The sequence below is a fragment of the Phyllostomus hastatus genome, unplaced genomic scaffold, assembly GCF_019186645.2.
Source record: "Phyllostomus hastatus isolate PE091 unplaced genomic scaffold, TTU_PhHast_1.1 phas_scaffold_93, whole genome shotgun sequence".
Classification (NCBI taxonomy): domain Eukaryota; kingdom Metazoa; phylum Chordata; class Mammalia; order Chiroptera; family Phyllostomidae; genus Phyllostomus; species Phyllostomus hastatus.
Window position 1 is genome coordinate 37,611,935 of NW_025334042.1, and position 21,096 is coordinate 37,633,030.

At 34.8% G+C, this 21,096-nt stretch overlaps 1 protein-coding gene across 6 annotated transcripts in view; it reads left to right on the forward strand.

The window, feature by feature from the left end:
* The window catches only part of SOX5 (SRY-box transcription factor 5), a 930,694-nt gene that overhangs the window by 606,453 nt on the left and 303,145 nt on the right, over window positions 1–21,096 (forward strand). For 5 of the 6 annotated variants that reach the window (XM_045829753.1, XM_045829752.1, XM_045829754.1 and 2 more), the window contains one exon: window positions 7–238. In XM_045829753.1, the coding sequence (XP_045685709.1) occupies window positions 8–238 (231 nt within the window). In that variant the 5' untranslated portion in view covers window position 7. The remainder of the gene's footprint in view (window positions 1–6; window positions 239–21,096) is intronic. The other variant, XM_045829756.1, reaches the window with a different exon arrangement.

Here is a 21,096-nt window from a genome sequence, read left to right on the forward strand (position 1 = left end):
TTCCAGGATGTCTTCCAAGCGACCAGCCTCTCCGTATGGGGAAGCAGATGGAGAGGTAGCCATGGTGACAAGCAGACAGAAAGTGGAAGAAGAGGAGAGTGACGGGCTCCCAGCCTTTCACCTTCCCTTGCATGTGAGTTTTCCCAACAAGCCTCACTCTGAGGAATTTCAGCCAGTTTCTCTGCTGACGCAAGAGACTTGTGGCCATAGGACTCCCACTTCTCAGCACAATACAATGGTAGGTTTCTCATGGACTATTGTGCCTACACTCACTTTTTGACCAGTCTAGTCTTCTAATAATAGTTTGGTTTCAGTCCTTTGCTTTACAATTATCATCTATTTAATAGCCATACACAAGATTCACTCCTACCGTCTTAGAATTCTTTATAAGTAAATTGATTTTAGTAGGTAGTAAAAGATATGCTATCTTTTGTTCTTCAAGAATTCTGCTTTTGAGATACTTATGATTTAATTTGAGGGAAAAATATGTAAATATAAGAATGATTTTAGGATAACACATTTAAAATTAGTCAGCAGAAAAGTTCGATGTCATAACATTTCTAATAAAAGCCTCTTCCAGATAGAGGTACAACATACTTTGAAGATGTGCACCATAATAAATCTTTTTTTTCCATTTTCTTTCTTTGCCCAGATTGGGCTTCAATATTTGTTAAAGTACTGGCAATGTTATAGAAGTATATGTTTCATAAAGACTATCGTTTTTAATGTGACCACACTATAATTTCTAATTCGGCCCCACTCATGATGTTGTTTTGATAATTTAGTAATTCCCTGGTGTATCCTACTCCAGAATTTGAAACTCAGAATAATTTATCTGGCTTCTCATCCCGGGATCTGGATCACTGGGAAACTGTGGTTTCACAGATGAGAAGAAAGAAGGCAGCATTGCATCTTTGGCTGAAGCTTAGACAGCAGAGACACAAATAAGGCGTTTAGGCCCGTCTGAGGAACACAAATACATGGAATCTACTTGTTGGCAAGGTGGCAGGGCACTCAGCTGCCAGCAGAGCCACCCTTGCCTTGCCACATGCCTGCGAGGGTGGATGTCACATTTTTGCAACCTCTCCTCCTCCTTACCTTCAGGAATGACAATGCCATTAATGTGAACCAGATTACACCAACAAAAATGTTTCATCACACATTCTTGTATCTTTAAAGACAGCTCTGATTCTGTTAAGTACTTTTTTTTGCTTTCTCTGAGGAAATTATTATGCATCATAAATGTGCATAGTACTGAGATATGCCCACTTGTTGATGTCATTGCCTAAATACACGTGGAGTTATATCAACAAGGAGAATCAGATGTTCTCTAAGGGCTGTGAAATAGACACTAATCTTTGGTAGTCACATTAGATTTAAATACTCTCATTCAACATTTTAAGCCTTATAGATAAAAATTTCTATGGAAATTTAACTATGTGCAAGATTTTTCTACCAAGAATAATGTTTTAGATAACACTTATATAGCACTTACATAGATTTTAAGCATATTACAAATAATATTAACTCCTTTAATCATCACAGTATTTCAATGAGGTGTTATTAGTAATCCCATTTTACACAAGAAGGAACTGAGGCACAAGGAGGTTAAATAACTTGCTCCAGGTCATAGTTAATAAGTGGGAGAATCAAGGTTTTACCCAGGCAGTCTAGTTTTAGAATCTGTGCTTACATACATTATAAGCTCTTCCCAAGAGCACAGGCATATTTTGTTTGGCAAGTTAAGTCATACTGTCCATAATCTCCCCCTTCTCCCTCTACTGCAAGTTCATGTTAGTTGTGTGCAATGACATGACCTTTTGCCTCCTCTCACGGAGGAGAAATTAGGAAAAGAAAGTGAGAAGATGGTAGTGCACAGTTCACCAGGGAGGAGAAGCTGGACTCTTCATTTGACATTGCCTCACTGCTCATGCCTTTTTCCTGTAATATGTTCACCTTTGCTTTTCCTCGGGGAATGCCCGATTGAGAGTGCTTCTCGGTTTGGTTTTCTTGAGGTACAACTGTAAACATAAAGGCAAGTTTGAAGGAGTGGATATAAATAGTTATAATTAGAAGAAAACCACAAAGATAAAGGTGAGATTATTTTGCATATACTCGAAGATGGGTATAAGAAAGGCATATTAAATTACACCCTGTAGTTGGTAGGAGGGAATTCTGTGATGCAGGATGCAGTGAACATGAAACCATTCAGTTTATAATGGAAAATTCAGTTTAACTAAATAAAACTATAAACTGCCTGCTTTGTACCAAGTTTTTTGTTGAGTACTATGGAAATTGATTCAAATCAGACACAACTCCTTCCCTCAAACAACTTTGTCTAGAGGAGAAGTTTTTAACCAGAGTGTATGGATCTGAAAATGAATGGAGAATTCTGTATGTGCACATGTGTGAGTAGGAATGTGGTGTTCATCAGATTTTCAAGTAGATCTGTAACCCAAATAGGTTAAGATCTGCTGTTCTAGAAGTTAAAACAGTTTGAATACAAATGATTTAACTTCATTTTACTGACATCACAACTGACAGTTTTCTCTTACTGTATGTCTAATTGGTTTCTAAATTTGTTTCTCCCTCAAATGTTTCTTGATTCCACCAGCTTTTCATCTCTTGAGTAGGCAGTTGGAAGAATCTCCTATGTCATCTCAAGTTTTCAGCTTCTTTTCTTTCCAGTCTTTCCTTCAACTTCCAAAAGACTTGTTTCCCTGAGAAATGAGTTAGCTTATTTACCCCACTTTGGAATCTACTGTGTCCTTGGTGCTTATGGGATTTAGTGTAAAACCCTTTATCTTAGCATAAAATCCTATACAGACTAGCATCAAATTACGGCTTTCCTGTCTCCTGCCATATCCTGCCATGGGACCAATGCTCCAGTCATGCCGGACATTTGAAAAGTATTCATAAACATACCAAGTGACCTCAAATGACACAGCTTTATTCGTTCTACCTGGAGAACCTCTCTCTTTTCATGTTTTACCTTCCTAGGGCATTGTGTATCTCACAGAAGACTAGGGTCAGTAATTGTTTCTTCTTAGATGTTTTCATTGACCTCCCAAAGTGGAATGGTTGCTATGTAATTCTTTTATCTATGGCACTTGTTTATAATTTTTACAATGGCCTATATTATAATTTGTGTGTTTACCTGTCTACTTTTCCATGCACTTCTTGAAGGCATAGTCATACATATTTGTACTTCTGATATCCAGCATATAATAGATAATTAATTTGTGATTGCTGATTAAATGGCAGAGTTCATATAGATGATTAAATATATGTTTTGGGCAAAGCTGTTAAGACCCTTTTCATGGTGAATATGCTAATTTTCTAGAAATTTTAAAACTCAAAAAGAATCTACTAATGTAGTATATTCTAAAAGCAGAAAGTATGTTATAATAGCTATGATATAGTCAACTGTTAAGCTTATTAAGACATTTTATGCATTTATCAAAATGATTGAATATTTTTACAGAATTGTTACTTAACACAAACACTTTATATTTCCACCTAGATAGTAGATAATTGTCATATTCATATAGCACACCCTTTTATTTCAGTAGAAAAATGCATTTTATATACTTTTCCTATTCAATATCTTTGAAAACAATAGAATGTTTTATGGCATTTGTATCATAGAGTTCAGATGGGGAAAAAACAGCTTTCTAGATTTCATTGCCAACTTACATGTGACATTCGTGCTATATTCTTAAATAAAAAAGAAAGATATTGAGAGGTCTATATTTTTATTTCCCACATAGTTTAGAGACAAAGTAAAACTGATGAGTAATCCTTATAATGATGGTTTATAGAGACATACATTCAATATAAAGTTTAAAAATATTTCCTGAGATATAAGTTCTATATACTTCATAACTGTTGTCATATAAAAGTTTTGAGGAATTAGAGTCCAGATCCTTTGTTCATATTCAGGGTATACAAGCACTAGCATTTGCAATTGGGTCAGCTAAGGATTCAACTCTTCCTTTCTGAACTTGCATTTGTTACCTTAGTATTTTTGAGAAATAAACTAAGGTCCTAACCAAGAGCCACTCCAAAACAGTTGTAACTGATATGAATGCTCCGGCTCCTCCTATTCTTGGAAGGCTTTACTACTATTCAGAGTACACTATAGATGAACTGTATTAAGCAGATTATATACATATATTTATAAAGTACTGTCAGATTTTTAATCAATAGAAGATTGAGATGCAGACAGGTGTGAGCATGAAAAAGAATGTTGGTTCCTTCTGTGAAGTGCTTACAATCTTGCCAAGCAATTAACAGCAAATCTTCCTCTCACATTATCTTCCAAAAGGTAATAGGCAAGGTTGGCAAGTCTGATTCTGACATGGATGGAAGAGCAGCCCTCAGTTGTATTTTTATGGAAGGCCTGACCATCTTGCTCCACTTCTTTTTTTTAACATGCGGTCGGAGGCTGTCACCTCAGAGTTTCAGAGACAAGCAAGGCTCACTAATTTCTGGCTCATTTTTAATAGTAGATATGGTGTAGATGGATTTATTTCATGATGTGAAGAACTATTCTGGACATGTCCCCATGTCAATCAACATGATTATTTATGAGCACCAGAGGGAGTAAGTCAGAAGAAAAATCAAGTAGGGCGTCAGAGACAGCCAGGGGACTATAGGGCGGCCATTTGGGTGCTAATCTTCTATCATGCTACTTCTGTTGGTGAGATTGTTGTTCTCGTGTCAAATGTGATGTGAAATGAAAGTCTTGACCACCTGTGGTTACTGAATTATCAGTTGTTCCCCCCCCCCCACAAAAATCCTACTCTTGTCTCAGCCAAACTCCCTTTTTGATCCGTCTCTCTTGAACTGATTGAATGGCTTTGTATTAAGTGTAGAGTGGCTGCTTCACAAGATTGATTTTTAAAATATAGGTATTTATTTAAACAATATAATGTTTTATTAAAAAATAATTTGAGTTGCCCACTCTACTGGTAGCAGAATTACATGTGTAATAAATGCTATGTTTGTGTGTATTTTTTTTACTTTAAAGATCTATTTGATTTGGAAACATGGTATTATGTTTTAATATCTTATTTATTGTTTATATTGACAAAATTTTCCTGGAATTGTTAAAGAAATCTGGGTCTATATTAGGTTTAATAAAAAACGTGTTGTATCCTGATTTGTTTAAACATTTCAGAGTCACATCATGAAGCAACATTCAGGGAGAATCAGTTTCTCTCCGAAGTTCATCAGAAAAGAAAAGAAATGTCTACTCAAGCTGATATGCTCTAGAAGTTGGCCATGTAGCTGAGAATCAAGTGTAACAATTGCAAGTCTGCAACATATGAAATTCAAACTTAAACACTGAAATAATTCATTCAGACCACGCATGCTAGAGAAAGGCTTTTACTTGCTCAGGCTCACTTTCAACTCCTGGGATTCTTTATTTACCTAAAATAATTTTAATGCTCTATGATAGCTGTGTCTTGAAATGCCCTTTATGTAAATTTTGCTTATGATCTAATGGTCATTAGTAATATATTTTTAAATTGTCTATTGGTTTTAGAAAGGGAAGGGAAGGAAGAAAGAGAGAGAGAGGCTATTCCACTTATTTATGCATTTATTGGTTGATTCTTACATGTGTGACCTGATTAGAATTGAACCTGCAACCAAGATTGCAGGCAGGTATCCTATACACATTAGGATATTTGTTGTATCCTATAACATATCCATCCTATCCAAGTATAGGATACTTGTTATATCCTATAACAAATTAGGATACAAGTTTTTTTTTTTATTAAACCTAATATAGACGCAGATTTCTTTAACTGAGCTACCTGACCAAGGCACATAATGTATTTTTGATGTGTGACTGGCATAATGTTATGTGTGAAGTACTGTTCAGAAAACTTAAAAAGGAAAAAATGCATGTGTTATTTAAAAATAAATCACAGAATAAGACCTTAATTATGGTATGGTAAAGATTCCTATTTTTATATGGTGGTTTTTACAAGCTTTTAAATTTCTGGTTACCTTTGTACAGTAAACTAAGGAGAAGTTATTGTGATAGTATAATGCACACTGTTGTTAACACCAGTGTGGTTATTGTGCCAGTTCTAATCATGAGAATTTCATTGTTTAGGGAGACCATTCTCCTACACTCTAGACGAAAGTGTAATTACTTTTGAACGATGTAGAATGTGCTCAGTTTAATAGCATGGAGAATAGATTCAGAAAGATTCAGATAAAGTAAGCTTGCAAGCCATATGTGCAGTGTGGCAGTATAAAATTATGATAGTAGGCAGTATAATTCTACGCACACATACTGGATTTCACACAGTTTATCTAGAAACTGTTGTTTCTGTAAGAGATAGGCTTGCTTATCTGAACTGGGCCAATTCAATTGAAACTAGGTGAAAATGGTGACAAGTTTGTATTTGTTTTTATGGTAAATTGATGTTTATCATACAATGAAATTACATTGTTACAAACATTATTCTGTAAATGCCGGAAAATGCCACATGAAGTTATCTAGATAAAAACCCAGGCCTTTGTTTGGATGTAAGTGGTTCAATCTTTATAATGTATTGTTTCTGAAAATTACCCATAGAGATAGCAGGAATGAAGACATGAGAAAAACAATCAGCTGGGGTCCAACAAAGCCATCGGATAAGTTGTGCAGTAGATTGGTTTGTCTTACTGCTGTACAGTTCTACTCTGTATGGTTGTGGGAGGGTCTAATGGCGAGTTGAGAAACCCTTGGTCCATATGACGTCCACACTATTTGCTGTTGAGCTGAAAGTTAACTGAGCCTGGAGAAATTAATGAATGTACTCTCACATAAAAAATAGCTTCATATGGGAGTTTTGAGGCAGTTGAGGACACTTAATGAAGGTCTACTGTAAGCATTTCCACATAGTGCTATGCTGTGACAGGGGAATAAGAAAGAACTTCTAATGCTGTGGTAATGGGGGAACATGTGTTTGCAAAGGAAGATTTGGCCTAATGGAATTTAATTACTTATTTAATAGGGAGTGTTGTAGAAAGATTCAACTCAATACAATGAATACCCATGAGCAGAGATACAGAAATAAATAATAACTAGTCTCCTCCCTCTTATAGCTTCTTATAAAATGTGGACATCAGATAAGCACAGAAGTCACTATAATGTTATATAAAATGTTAGAACCCTGATACAAGTTAACAAGTGCCAAGGAGATTCACAGTTAAAAGATATCCCACTTGTGACAAACAAAAGGAAATTTCTTTGGAATTGTTTCCACAAAAAACGTACTAGGTGCCAAAATATTTTTAAAAATATGTATTCACATTGGATCAATTATGAGTAATGCAAGATCTTTAGTTTATAGTATAGTTTTGCTTTTTCCATGCTTTTTCCCAGAATAAATATGAAAGAGAAAAGAACAAGTTAAAACAACACTGAAGACAAAGCACACTGTACACGTCGTGAAATGAAAGGTGGAGAAAGTATTAAAATATGCGCCTCATATTTTAATAAATATATGAAGAAATAAAAACAACTATTTTAGTTGTTGAGGTTTTAAATATTTCCTTTCTTTATCTGGATGACCACCTTAAATGAAGTGGAAAGAGAGATGATCTGCTTCGCGAGGTCCTGGAAATAGCAGGAACGCTAAGCAGCTATGCTGGAAACTTGAATGGTGTTTCTTCAGATTTTGTTGGATGAATAGGTGTTTGGTTTTTCATTTCATTCGTTATTCTGGGACCTGTGTAATAGGATCATTTGAACTTGGATGTTAAAAGTGGTGACAAGTTTGGGAACTAAGCTTCATTCTGTATGTTCGATGCTGTGTTTTCAATTCTTCAGTAGTCTCTTCCTTTGATTCCATTCCTCCTTCGCTCCTCTCTTTTTCTCTCTCCTTTAATTTGCTTCTATCAGAAAACATTCTTAATGGGTCCTCTTGTGGATCTCAATGGGGCCATTATCAGGAAGGGAGACGGGGTAGGAGAATCAGCACCATTGTGCACTGATATATACTTCCTTCTTATTTGCATATATTGCCTCTTGGGGCTTTGCCAGACCTTCCTGCAGTAAGCCTAGGTTTCTCTTACTGTACATGATTAATGGATCAATTGGTTCTGTAATGAAGTTTTCATTGATTTTTAGTCAACAGGCATAATATAGTGAGTTCTTCACAAAACTGTATTTCTTCGATTTATTCAGATTGCATTCTTTTACTTTTCTCTTATGAACCAATGTTAATAGTACTGACAAGTTTATTTTTAATGTCCTTGCTTGGAAAAAAAACACTTAGAATTCTGTGTTGGTTCCTAAATTATTATTTTTTATTGTATTTAACAGCAAATCTAAATGCCTTCAATCTAGTGCTTTAGTGGGTTCCTATGCCCTTTGTTTGTCTGGACTAGCTTCCATTTTAAATTTTTGACAGCCTCTGTCAGTATTTTCAATCAGTTATTGTTTCTTTAACTTAGTTGATTTTTGTCTTCATTTTTTCCTAAAGGAATCCAAAAATAGGAATTTTGCAGCGTTGGTGCCAGAATTCTAGGAATTGGAATGAAGTCTACAAGACTCTGTAAATCAATTGCCAATGGAACCTCAAAATATTTCAGATAATACTTTACACTGTATTTCCTCTTGGCTGTAACAGCTGGTCCAGCTCTCCACTGTACCTAAAAAGGGAAAAGGGATCTTTGTGTAGCAGCCACTTTAAAAAGCACAACCATTTAGCAGTTAATTTGGATCTTAAAGTGAACTCACAATGTAAGGATGTATTAGATTATAATTTTAATGTATTATTCTCACTTATTTTTGCAATTACACTTATATAGCTTTCTCTTCTAAAACTATAGACAAGGACAAATACCTGAATTTGTGGGAGCAGGACATAAGTTGACATATAAAAGGAATTCTATAGGATAGGAAAGTCTAATAAGATGGGGGCAGGTATTTTCAAGAGAAATGATTCCTTAAGAAATGAATTCAACCCCTGGCTGGCATAGCTCAGTGGACTGAGTGTGGGCTGCGGACCAAAGTGTTGCAGGTTTGATTCCCAGTCAGGGCACATGCCTGGGTTGCAGGCCACGGCTCCCAGCAACTGCACATTGATGTTTCTCTCTCTCTTTCTCCCTCCCTTCCCTCTCTAAAAGTAAATAAATAAAATCTTTTTAAAAAAAGAACTGAATTCAAAATGCTTAGAACACTCTTGGTGCCACACCAGGTACATTTAAAAGCATTGTATGAATTTAAATTCTTTACTTCCTCCACAAAGTCTGAGATGTCCATAAATCTGTGCCAGCATTAAAGCTGACATTAACTTTATGATAGTATTTCAGTATGGTACTGGTGTTGATCATCTTGTGCCGTTTCCCCCAGTTTCTTGTTTCAGAGAGTAAATTTTATCTTTTCCTGTGTACTACTAGATATGGGGGGGTGGCTCTTTGGTATTGGAAATAGGAAATAAATGTAAAGTTAAGTTGACAATTGTAATACGTCCCTTCATTTACATATCTTCTTTGTGCAAAGGCAAAATGTTTTTTTCTTAAATCTCCTATAGGCCATTTTAAGGAATGATCTATGCGAGCAGATGAGGTGCGAATATAGGGAGAGCAGCCTTGGCCAGCTCGGTGACACTGACATCGAGTCGTAAAGTAAATGAACACAAATGACTGGATTTTGTGTCTTATTTAGTCAGGGCGGCTGCTGTGGCAGCAGAGCAAACAATCTTATCATTATATAGAGAAGCAGTGTTTACTTCAGTGTCTCCTCTTAGCTCTTAAAAATCTAGCCTGTCTTAAGATAAAACAATCTTGTTGGTCGATATCCCTAAATGAGAAAATAATGTTCTAAGGGTTAATAAAAAATTTAAAGTGAAGATAGGATATGAGAAAGGGTATAATTACAAAGGTACTGTTAAATAGTTTTGCATGCATTTAGAAATCTAAAATATACACTGTGCTAAAAAGTCAAAACCTATATTAATGGGTAACAAAACATAAAGTACAATAACTTACAGTATTACAGTTAATAACATACTTTAGTCTCATAATCACCTCTCCTGCCATCCTGGACCTAGATGAACATGTATCCTGGAGCGGGGCGATGGCTGGGCTGTTATACTATCCATCTTTACACTCTGTGGCCGTGGCTGGAGTGCTTTGCACACTGGGGACACACAGTCGGAGAATATGCTTCTGCTCTATCTGAGATTCTGATTTCCCCAGGGTCACCAGTAGAACATAAGAAGAAACTTTGAAAGTCTTGTGTGAATATATCTCACAGCCCATCTGCTCATGGCAACTCAAATGGGGGAGATTTCAAAGAATCAGTACTCTTTCGAATGCGGTATTTAATAGTTGTTAATAATGAACATGTTATGCTTCATGCATTCTATGTACGAGCCATCGTACCTATATTTGCCAATTTTTATGTCAACCCAGTAAGTTCAGCAACTCTGATTACCTTTGATTTACTGACGGAAAATAGTCTTGGAAGAAGTAATTTGTCTGATAGGTCAGTGGTAGAGTTTGGATTCATGACCTCACAATCCAAACACTTAATAGCCACACTCAGTGCCTCTCTACTCATAGACACATTAAAACCATCTTTATGGTTTGTCAAAATAAATGCTTTCCAAAGCCTTTAGAAAGACTTATAGGTAATCGTTGCTTGATTATTCTATCTCAACTCGGAGACAACTTGAAGGGACCATGAGATTTAACTCTTTCAGAAGGTGTACTAAAAGTTTTACATGGGATGTTAGGCAATATATGGTATTCCAAAGGATTATTTGCTAAACCTTTCACATACAGATTAGTATTAATTTGTGCTCTGGCTATAAATGTTGTGTTCTGGCTGCAAATGTTGGCATAGCATGGCTTAGCACATGGCTGTTTGGTGAAAAGAATTCCTGAGTTTATTCCAAGTTCTGTTGTTTGATACCTGCATGGCAATTGGCAAGTTGTTCTCATTTTCTGTACCTTATTTTTTTGTCATCTGTAAAATGAGAACAATCAATATCATCTAATTTACAGAGTGCTTATAATGTTTAAAGTATATATATACATATATACATATATATATATATATATATATATATGTATATATGTATATATATAGTACTCTGGTGCCTGGAATATATCAGGGACTTAGTGTTATTTATTGGTTAAACAAATGTCTAACGAAATATGTACATTCTTTGACTTACCTAAGCCAAGTCAGAACTGCATTTTGATATGATTGTGGAATGCAGTGGTAAAGAGCCTAAATTTGCCCTTCAACAGCATGGTTCTAGCCATAATTCCACATTTAGTGATGTGTGTGATGTTGACAGTGTTTTGTGGCATCTCTTTGTGCCTTCGTTTGTCATCTGAAAATGGGGATCATAACAGAACCTCCCAACATACAGAAGTGGTATGAGGATTGAATAGTAGAACTCTCAGGAGTGGTTTTGAATCATGCCTGGCACACATGAAGTTAATAGATGTTATAGTTTTTGTATAATTTGTACCCTGTTGGCTAATCACTATTAATTACCAGAACAAAACCTGGTTTCCTTTTGGGCTTCCAATACTCATGTTTTCCTTTTAGTCACCTGGAGGAATATCACCCACATTCCTGCCCTATTTTATGTGGTCCAGTAGTCTCACCAGTAAGTTCTGCCAGTATCTTTAGATATAATTCATCGTGAACATGAGATGCAAACTCATTTAAAGGAGAAAGCTCCACAGTAATATGCCTTGTTTCACACTGTATTTCTAGAGTCTGGCACTGTGGCTGATGCACTGCAAGTGTCTCAAATATAGTTGGATGGATGGATGAATGAGTGTCTCCAACGCCTGTGCTCATAGAAGACGCTGAATGCACCTTTTCTTACCTATACATTGAAATTATGACATTTAACTCATACACAGTTGATTGAATGAATGCAATAATTAGCTAGCACAGTGCTTGTCAGGTTGTGAATATTCAATTAATGTGAATTCCCTTCCCTTTCTAACTCCCTCAGAGCAATTACTCTCCCAATCACTCACCAAAAATCACAGCATTCTTCTGTGGCTTCACATATTTCACTTCTGCAAGTAGTGTACCACAGAAAAAGACCATCAACACAAGCAAAACAGCAAAGATATTTTGGAACAGAATATCTTTAAACATTGCTTAAGGTTTCTTGCATGAATATCCTAGAGGCTACATAATGATTTTCTTTTAGGATGTGGCTAATGCGGTTCTTGTTTATTACTATGGTTTATTAGCCCATCCACTTTTTGTTTTGTTTTTATGTTTCCATATATTTTAAACTTTCTGTGTGATTTGAGACATTTTTGAGGTATTGTGGGGACTTCAGTCCTCTGTTAGTATTGTGTTTATTGGTTTTTTATCCTTTAACTCTTATTTCTGTTAACCTGTAAGGGCAGCTTGAGAAGATGAAAAGAGGTTGTGATATGGATAGGAGGAATAATACAAATGAATATATGTAACAGCTTGACCTGTCAAAAATCTGACGTGTTGTGTCTGAAACTGTCACACCTAACCGAAACACGTTCATCTCTAGCTGTTAATTCTTGATGATTAAACGTATTTCTCTGCCTTTGTTTTAATGGATAAAACTTTGACTTGTCACTTTCCTTGTGGGCTTCAGGGGGTCTTTAATTTCCTGTCATATAAACTCTTCCCTGTTCATTTATGTCCTCTTTAGTGATTCTATAATTATTTTTGTTTTACACAGATAGAAACATGTTTTTCCTTCTTTTTTTACATATGGTGTTTTGCTTCATGCGGAGAGAGCTACACAGATGACATTTTTTAAAAAATCCAAATTTTGTTCAGTTTTACATTTTTATGTTTATAACCCTGCATATCTTCAAAATGTCCTTACCTAAAACACTTCATCATTTCATTACTAGATTTATACTCGTAAAGATGCATCAGCTTTCTTAAGGATAATCTTTAAGCAGAACTTAGAAAGACAAGCTTTGAAAACTATCATTGCCAGGAAAGTAAATCTCGAATCACGGAACATCAGTTTAATCTCTCCCCTTGACAATTTAACATGACAGATTGAAATATAAAAGCTGACGCAAGTGGGATCAATGGATTATCTAAGTCCCTGAACATCTTCTCTTAAATTGGGGGACTTGACAGAGTGGTTGTGAGAGGGATGTGTATTGTGTGTTCCTTGTCATGCACAGAGCATTAAGTTTTCAGAGCTTAGTGCTGAGTGGATGTCTTCTATGTGGACATGAAGCAGGGAGAAAGAAATTGGGAGGAAATGAAAGAGAAAAAAAAGGGGGGCAGCATGAAGAGAGGGATGGAGAGATTTACATGTGAGGACTCAGGGGGCTTTGTCATGGCAATTGTATAACGTGATATATGGTGTGAATCGACTTGAGCATGTCCCCAGATAGCAGGCGGTTTACAGCCTCCAAGAGCAGAGATTACTGCTTTATCTTGTCATACTAAATTAACATGGCAGCACATTGTTAAACACTGGTGACCTCTTCATCTGGGGAAGTTGCTGCTGCCCAGAGGAGAGATGGTATTTAAGACTCTCTCTGTCTCTCTCCATATATATATATACAGTCTCTCTCTCTATATATATATCTATGAATCTCTATATCTGTCTACTATCTATCTATCTATCTATCTATCTATCTATCTATCTATCCTTAAAACATTTTGGGGTTACACTATTGCCATTTTTTAAATTGGTATAGAAAAATATGATTTTTATATTAAGGTGACAACAGATAGGTGCAATTACATAAAATGGACACTTTGGGTGGACTGATAAGATTTTACTTATCCAGTGCTCTAAACATGGCATGACACCTTTATACATCAATACATTGGAATTAGGAATATATTTGCTGCTATTTAATTGCTTTTATTCTACAAATAGCCTAGCAATTTGTGTAAATGTTAATTTCCATACTTTCCATAAGAATTGATTGGTAGTGAAGAAATAGGGGAAATAAGGCTCAGGCACTGGTTTTCCCACTGGTTGGGTGGAGGGATAGCCCAGGAAAACTAGCAATGGTATTGTGCCTTAGCCAGAAGGACCCAAGTTATCTCATCTTCCAGAGTTTCCCAGGCCCAGCTTCATTCCTCGATTCTTCCTATTTCTTTAGCTCTAGAGCAAGGGCTTTCAACATGAGTGTTAAATCTCTTTAAGAATTGTAGGGAGAGCTTTATGAAATCTGTGAACCTCCTGAAACTGTGTGATATATTTAATTAGAAATTTTTCTAGAGAGAGTATCCATAGCTTTCATTAGATTCTCTAAGGGGCATGAGCCACAGCATAGATTATTACTTCTCTAGAATTTAAGTCTGTCCTAAGGTATTACTGCAGTCCTCATACTGCAATCCATTACTATATGCCAAGCAATGAGGATACTTACAGACACAGTTATGGCCCCACTTATTTTGTAGTCAGGAATTATATCTGCCGAGCCTGCCTTGGAGTGTTTTCACAGGGCTGCCATGTGGGAATTAGTCCTTTGTCTACTTACTGCTCCTGACCACTTAACACTTTTTCTTTCAGCATCCTTTTCCTGGGTCCACTTTTGGAGCAAAGTAGCTCAAGAGCCTGGCTATAGTTCTAGTATAAGGAAGGGCTCCAATTCTTTAGTATCCTGGATTCAGACTCCAGACCCTAGAAACACAAAAAGACCATTTAGCTTGCAAGGGATGCAGAACAAGGGCAATGTGTTTTTTTTTCTCTTTTTTTCCTGATAATTTGCTTTCTTCTGCCCATTGTCCTCCCTCCCTCTTTTCTTAAGTTAGCATGTTAGAACTATGAAAAAGAAAACACATTAATTTAGGAGTGACCTGATTAAATCTTTCCTCAGATGCCCTGGTGCAATAGTGTTAGACTAACACAGACTTTTTAATGTCAAAGCAATTTGTTTGTGTTCAACATTGTTATAAGCACAGTGTTTTTCTTCAAATAAAATAAAATAAAATGACCAAAATTTTCACCAAGCTTCCTTTATATGCTAAGATTAAATTGGCTATTGAACTCAGTCCTTTTCTCCTTTTTCTCTGTTGCCAATTTTTTCTTCCCTAGTGTTTTTCATCAGTTTAGATCAGCGATTTTCCATTGGTGTGCCAAAGCACACTGGTATGCTGTAAGAATTTTTAAAACACACAGTACCTGACTAATTTAGTCCTGAGCACTGCCTCTTTTTCTTTTGACTGTCAAATTTTAAAAATGACAATAGCTGCAGAATTTTATTAATTAGTTTATGTTTGCCATCATATAAAAAAGTTTGAAAATCACTGGTTTAAGGGCTTTGGCCACTCTTCTATGCTGAACTATTTCTAGCCTTAAGAAATAATTCTGTTTGGACTTTAAGATGGTAATTATAAGTACTTTGCTTTCCCCTATCCCTCACTTTCTGCTCCATCTTATTTATTTAATAAATATGTTTAATGAATACTCTACACACTCATATATTAAAATTTCATAGATAAATTGGGAATTTGATACAGGAAATCATGGAAGATGGATGAAATTTTATGTCTTACAAAATGGCAACATATCAATAAGGAATAGGATAGGGCCCTGGAAAAAGGTACTATATTACTTCCTAGCTCAGGGCCAATCTTAGGGGAGCAGTGCAGTCCAAGGAGCAGGCAGCCATAACCACCAGAAATGTGGAATGGTAGAGAGCTTGATTCTGGGACTTGTTGCCTACAATAACTAGGCTACTTGAATACTAGAGATTCTTTTTGAGATATTTATTATGCAGAAAGTCAATGTGATACCGGGTTTTCCACAAAAAGCAGAAAAACTAAAGGAAAGAGAGAAATTTATATGAACAGACCAAAAGAGAAAGCCCATAAACGTAAAAATAGTTGACAGTTATCACACTAAGTATAAATGGGTGAACTTTTCATTTTAAAAATTAATATTTTATAAATGTTTAAATATAGTTTTATACTTCTTAAAATGTCAGAAATCTAAAAATAACATGAAATGTTAAAAACAAAAGGAAAGATAAAAATATAGTGGACATCCACAGACAGGGAGCAGAAGCAGTATTATTATTATCAGACCAAGTTGAATCAAATGCCAGAGAGAGAAGTCTTTTATGTTGTTATATAGAGATGAAATGTCATGAATATTTATACATTAAATGAACTATATAAAGGAAAATATTACTTAAATACATTAACCTATAGAAAGGGAAAATATACTTTATTGACAGAAACAAAGTATCCTTAGAGGTAGTGAAGTATTCTTTTCTCTTTCATAGATGGGTTAGACTAAAAACAACAAATAAATACATAGATGATTGGTTAAGTATAATTAGTCAGGTTGGCTTAATATGGATCTATCTATAAATCACTTGAATAAATTTAGGACAGTACACTACTAAAATTTATTTTGTTAAAATTAAAAAATTTAACTTCAAGCCATTTAAAAATACCATGACTATTTTTCCTCTCCCTTCCACTCTCATCTCTATTTTTTCTTCCTTTCTTTCTTACTATCAAGAAAAGATACTGAATCATTCAAGAAAAAACAGTGAAGAATTTTTTCAGAATTATAGAACTTAAAATGATCTCCTGAAGTTCTTAGTTATCCTATTGAAAACCTTTCAACAGAAAACTTTTTAAATGATACAGAACAAATGTTTTTTCTATACTCATTGATTTCCTCATAAAAATTAAAGATACTCTTGATAATATTTTTTATGTATTACTGTTTTGAGTCAGAATATTATAATTTGTGATTGTTGAACAGAAACTTTCTTTATTGTTTTAATTTCTCACTTCCACACACCGGTAAAACTCCCTCTTAACCACTTGTTATTAACATTTGGTAACCTTCACAATTTGAACTTGAAACTTGCCAAGAAAACTCACCATTCTATGGTCATAGTCTTAAACTGAGACCATGATGCAGAATGGAGGTTGATGGCTTACTCTAAAACTCTTTCCTGTTCCTAGAAAATGTCTGTTCAAAGCACACATAGCCTGACGTTTTTTTAAGCTATAATTGAGGAGACACCCACCAATTCCTATTTCCTTTTTCCCCCTCTTTTCTTTTGTGCACATGTGGTTTGAGTTGCAAAATAGCACTGATATGAGACTTCAGGGAGTTTGTTTTATGTACAATCTGTCTTTTCAAAGCATTTTCTCATCATTTATAGAATTAATCTTTTCCCTTAGGTTCAGTTTTATATTGGATCCCTGGAGAGTATATTTAGATTCAGCAGAGTCCTCGGACTCACCTTGTGCGCCTTTGGGTTCATCTTGCATCTGGATATGTTGGGATCACCTCTTCATTTCATGTCCCTTTCTGTAACCCCAGCTTTTGGTTCAATTCTTTTCCATATTGCTATGTGTAATGTTTCTAACTTCTATTCTATATGACAGGCCTACATCTACTGATAAACCCTGTTATGTCTTTCTTTTCCAGATGTCCTATCCCATTCCTTTTCACTTTAGGGCACTTTTAAAAAGACAGTCATTTCATGGGGCCCATCTCAATTGTCTAGAGGTTTCTAGAAGCAAGGAGGTTATAGTGTTCTCTATCCTAGTGTCTCACTGAATCTGATCGCCTTGGTTGCTACCAGGACTTCGCAACCAGCCTTGACCACCCAAGGACAAATGGAAGCATTGAGATTGATTTCCTCTTTGAATCAATCTCTAGCTATGGTGTCAATTTATTAAACATAAATAAACAAATGCTAAAATGCTGTTTTCATGAGATGCTTCACCTAAGAACTCAGATAAGGAGATATCATTCTGAATCTTACTGGAAATGAATTACCTGTAGGTTTCTAGGCCAGAGAAAATCTATCCTCATCTTTTCCTTTTCTTTCTGATATGATTTGGGTTTATACATTTTCTTATGCTTGTTTCTCATTCCTTGATGTTTCACACAACAGAATGTAGTTTCATGAATCACCATCTTCAACGAACCTACCAGTCTATGTTTTTTTCTTCTTCAGACAATTCACTGAAAAAAGTCTCACACTTAACCATACTTCTGCCAATGAACTCTTGGCATAGTAAAGTCTATCTGATGAAAGTCTTAGATAATCAATTTATCAGAAAGATTTTTTTAAATTTAATAAGCTATGTATTGGTACCACATTGACCAGTTAATGACATGTAGCTTTTCAAACTTGCTTCATGAATCTTTTAAATAAAATTCATCCCTGTGTGCTTTATACAGCCCTTCCACAGTGCAGTAATCCTTTCCCAGTAGGCTCCTGTATGTCCTTTGTACCAAAGAAGATGCAATAATCTTATCTAAATCAGAAATAAGAGATTGTTTGATTTAATAATGAGTATTATATGGGAATTACAGTATACATAAATAATTTATAATTGACATGAAAATGAGTTCCTTAGCTAGCAGACATTTAAACTGATACTATATAATAAAGTGAACATATAGTTTATTTTTGGTGTCAGCACTGACATTGGAGTTAATTCTTGGCTGGAATCAAATGCTCATATATGATTTAATAAGAAACACAAATATCAAACTTGAGTTACAATAAAAAAAATTTTCCCTATTAGCTAAAATAATGTAACTTTTTAAGAATGATTCCTTTTCATTTGCTAAAGTTGTGTCATGTGGGGAAAGTAAGATATGAAGCTAAAGTTTGCTAATATTTTACAGGTTTAGAGAATTTGAGAGCAAAGGTCGTTCTGATTGTCTTTGCATTTGGTGGGAACATTTATTCCACTAGCTTAGCTTTAATTACCACTGAACATGAAGACAGGCTACCAGGGATACTCACTGCCCCTTCAATTTCCAGGGTACATTTGGTTAATGTGAGTGGCTAGATTTGGGCCTCTTTTTCTTGCAGTTCAATCCAGCCTTCAGCATTCTTTTGAAGACAACCATCTTCCCAATTGTTCTGTAATCGAAGTTATCTTAATAACTGTGTGATAGAACTCCCATGCTGTATAGTAATTATAGTCACCAGTAGTATAGTGAAATAGTAATATGATCATGTAAGTGTATATTAGGAGTCTGTGACTTCATAATCCAAGGAATTTATGAGAAAATACTTTAAATATAAATTATAAGCTGTTTTATAGCTCTGCCCATCTGTACTTAGAACAAATACACAGGTTTGAATTTTTCGAATGCCTTTTCTCATACCAAACCATTAAAGACATTACATTTTCAGGTATTTTTTTTATGATAAATAGTATAATTTCTAGAAGAGAATCAGTCTGGTGATATATATGCTTGTGCTTATATTTTTGACTATTCATGATAAAAGCTCATAGAATTGTTAGTCAGCAAGTTGAAGGTATAGAAGTAGATAAATATAACATGTACAAAAGATTCAGTGAGAATAAATGCAATAATGCTTGTGTTAAATCAAGCTTTGCAAAAACATTATGCTGCCAAATGTTCTTAGAATAATCAGGAGGAAGTAAAGATAGGCAGCAAATCTATTGTAGGCAGGGCCATCTAGCCCATTAGGCACTGCTGACACAGTGCCAGGAATGCACAATACTTTCAGGGGCCATTGAGAATGTTTTGGTTTCCTTTAAAATGGGAATAGAAAAAGTGAACTTTTAGGTTGAAGAAAATACTTTAATTTATAGTTCACATGTGTTTGTTCTTATACCAGTGGAGTCAGAAAATGTATTTTAAAGATTTTATTGTATCATATTTATGTATATATGTATGTGTTTGTTCGTTTTCCTATTTATATTCATGGAGGCAAGAGGTTTATGAAGGCAAAAATGCTTAGGAACAAGGAAAGTTATGATGTGGCCCTGGTGGTGGGTAAAACACCTGAAGCAATTTTGAAAACATGTTCAAAGGTGCCCTTTATGTGGAGCCCCTACCACTCTCTTTCTTTCTCACTGTCAATCCTCATACCCACACATTTACATTCCATGGTTGATCATTCTGTGTTTGAAATTGGAATGTCATTTTTATTTAGGTCATTTTGATATCACAGTCTGTTAGTAGCTTAAATTGTGATATTGACCAACTGATCTCAATGTTCATCTACTGTCTAGTCCAAAACAAAGATCAAGTCATTTATCAGTTTAGACCCATGTTAATTAATTTGCATATTACTAAAGTGTAGCCATTATACAAATAAGTATCTATGTAATATAATTAACAATAAGACAAATAAAACAAATTTAATAGAAAACTAAAACAAAAAAGATGTTTAGTTCTATTTTTCTTTCCATATTCTTTCATTTGTTTTTTGACTTACTGAATAGTTTATTTAGACATAATGAAACAATAAAAGTATTAACAAGACAGTTTTTTATTTTTTTTTGTAATTGGCATGCTTTTAGTTTAATATATGTGCTATGTATGCATAGGCATTTAGTTTCTTTAAATATTTCTCTTAAAGATATTATTTATTATTTTTGAGGAAAATATGTGCTTTCACATTTTTTATTTTATGATTTAGAAAAGAAACAGTAGTTCTTTCATCTAATATTGAATAGTTAAGTATTTTTGTTACATTCAAATTGCTGCAGATTTCCATGGTGGATAAAAGGATTCTTATATGATACCTGTAATTATGAAGAGATTTCCTTAGTGAGTGAAGTGCTTCATTTATGCACCTCTACTGGAAAAAAAATACATCATATTTAATCTTACATAAGTAGCAGCAGTGAAAAATTGGAAAGACCACTGAAACTAGAAACCATAGCTAAGAAATAGGAATACAGTAAAACCAGTGGGAATGGCACAAATCCAATTTAGAGTAAAATTTAGCACCAACTCATGTTTTTATGTCTAAACATTGCTACAGGGGAAAAGTCAGTTGAATAGTTATTGTGGGTTTGTGATGAAAATCTTAGTCCTTATGGGTTAGCTAAAAAGGGGCTTAACTGTGGTGTTGGACTTTTCAAGTACATCTACATCAGTTTTCTGGTGTAGCCTAAGTAGTGTGAAATATTGCATTTTTTAATTTTAAAAGCTTCACATAATGTTATATATGTATAAATATACATATATTTGTATTCAGAATCATTTTCTTATTTTAATTACTTTTTATAATTTGCATTGTTACATGCTTTCTTATCTGGAAGAAGAATAGGTAGAGTTAGAGTTTGTATAAAGTTTATATTTGCTGGGGAAATGTGTTAAGCTT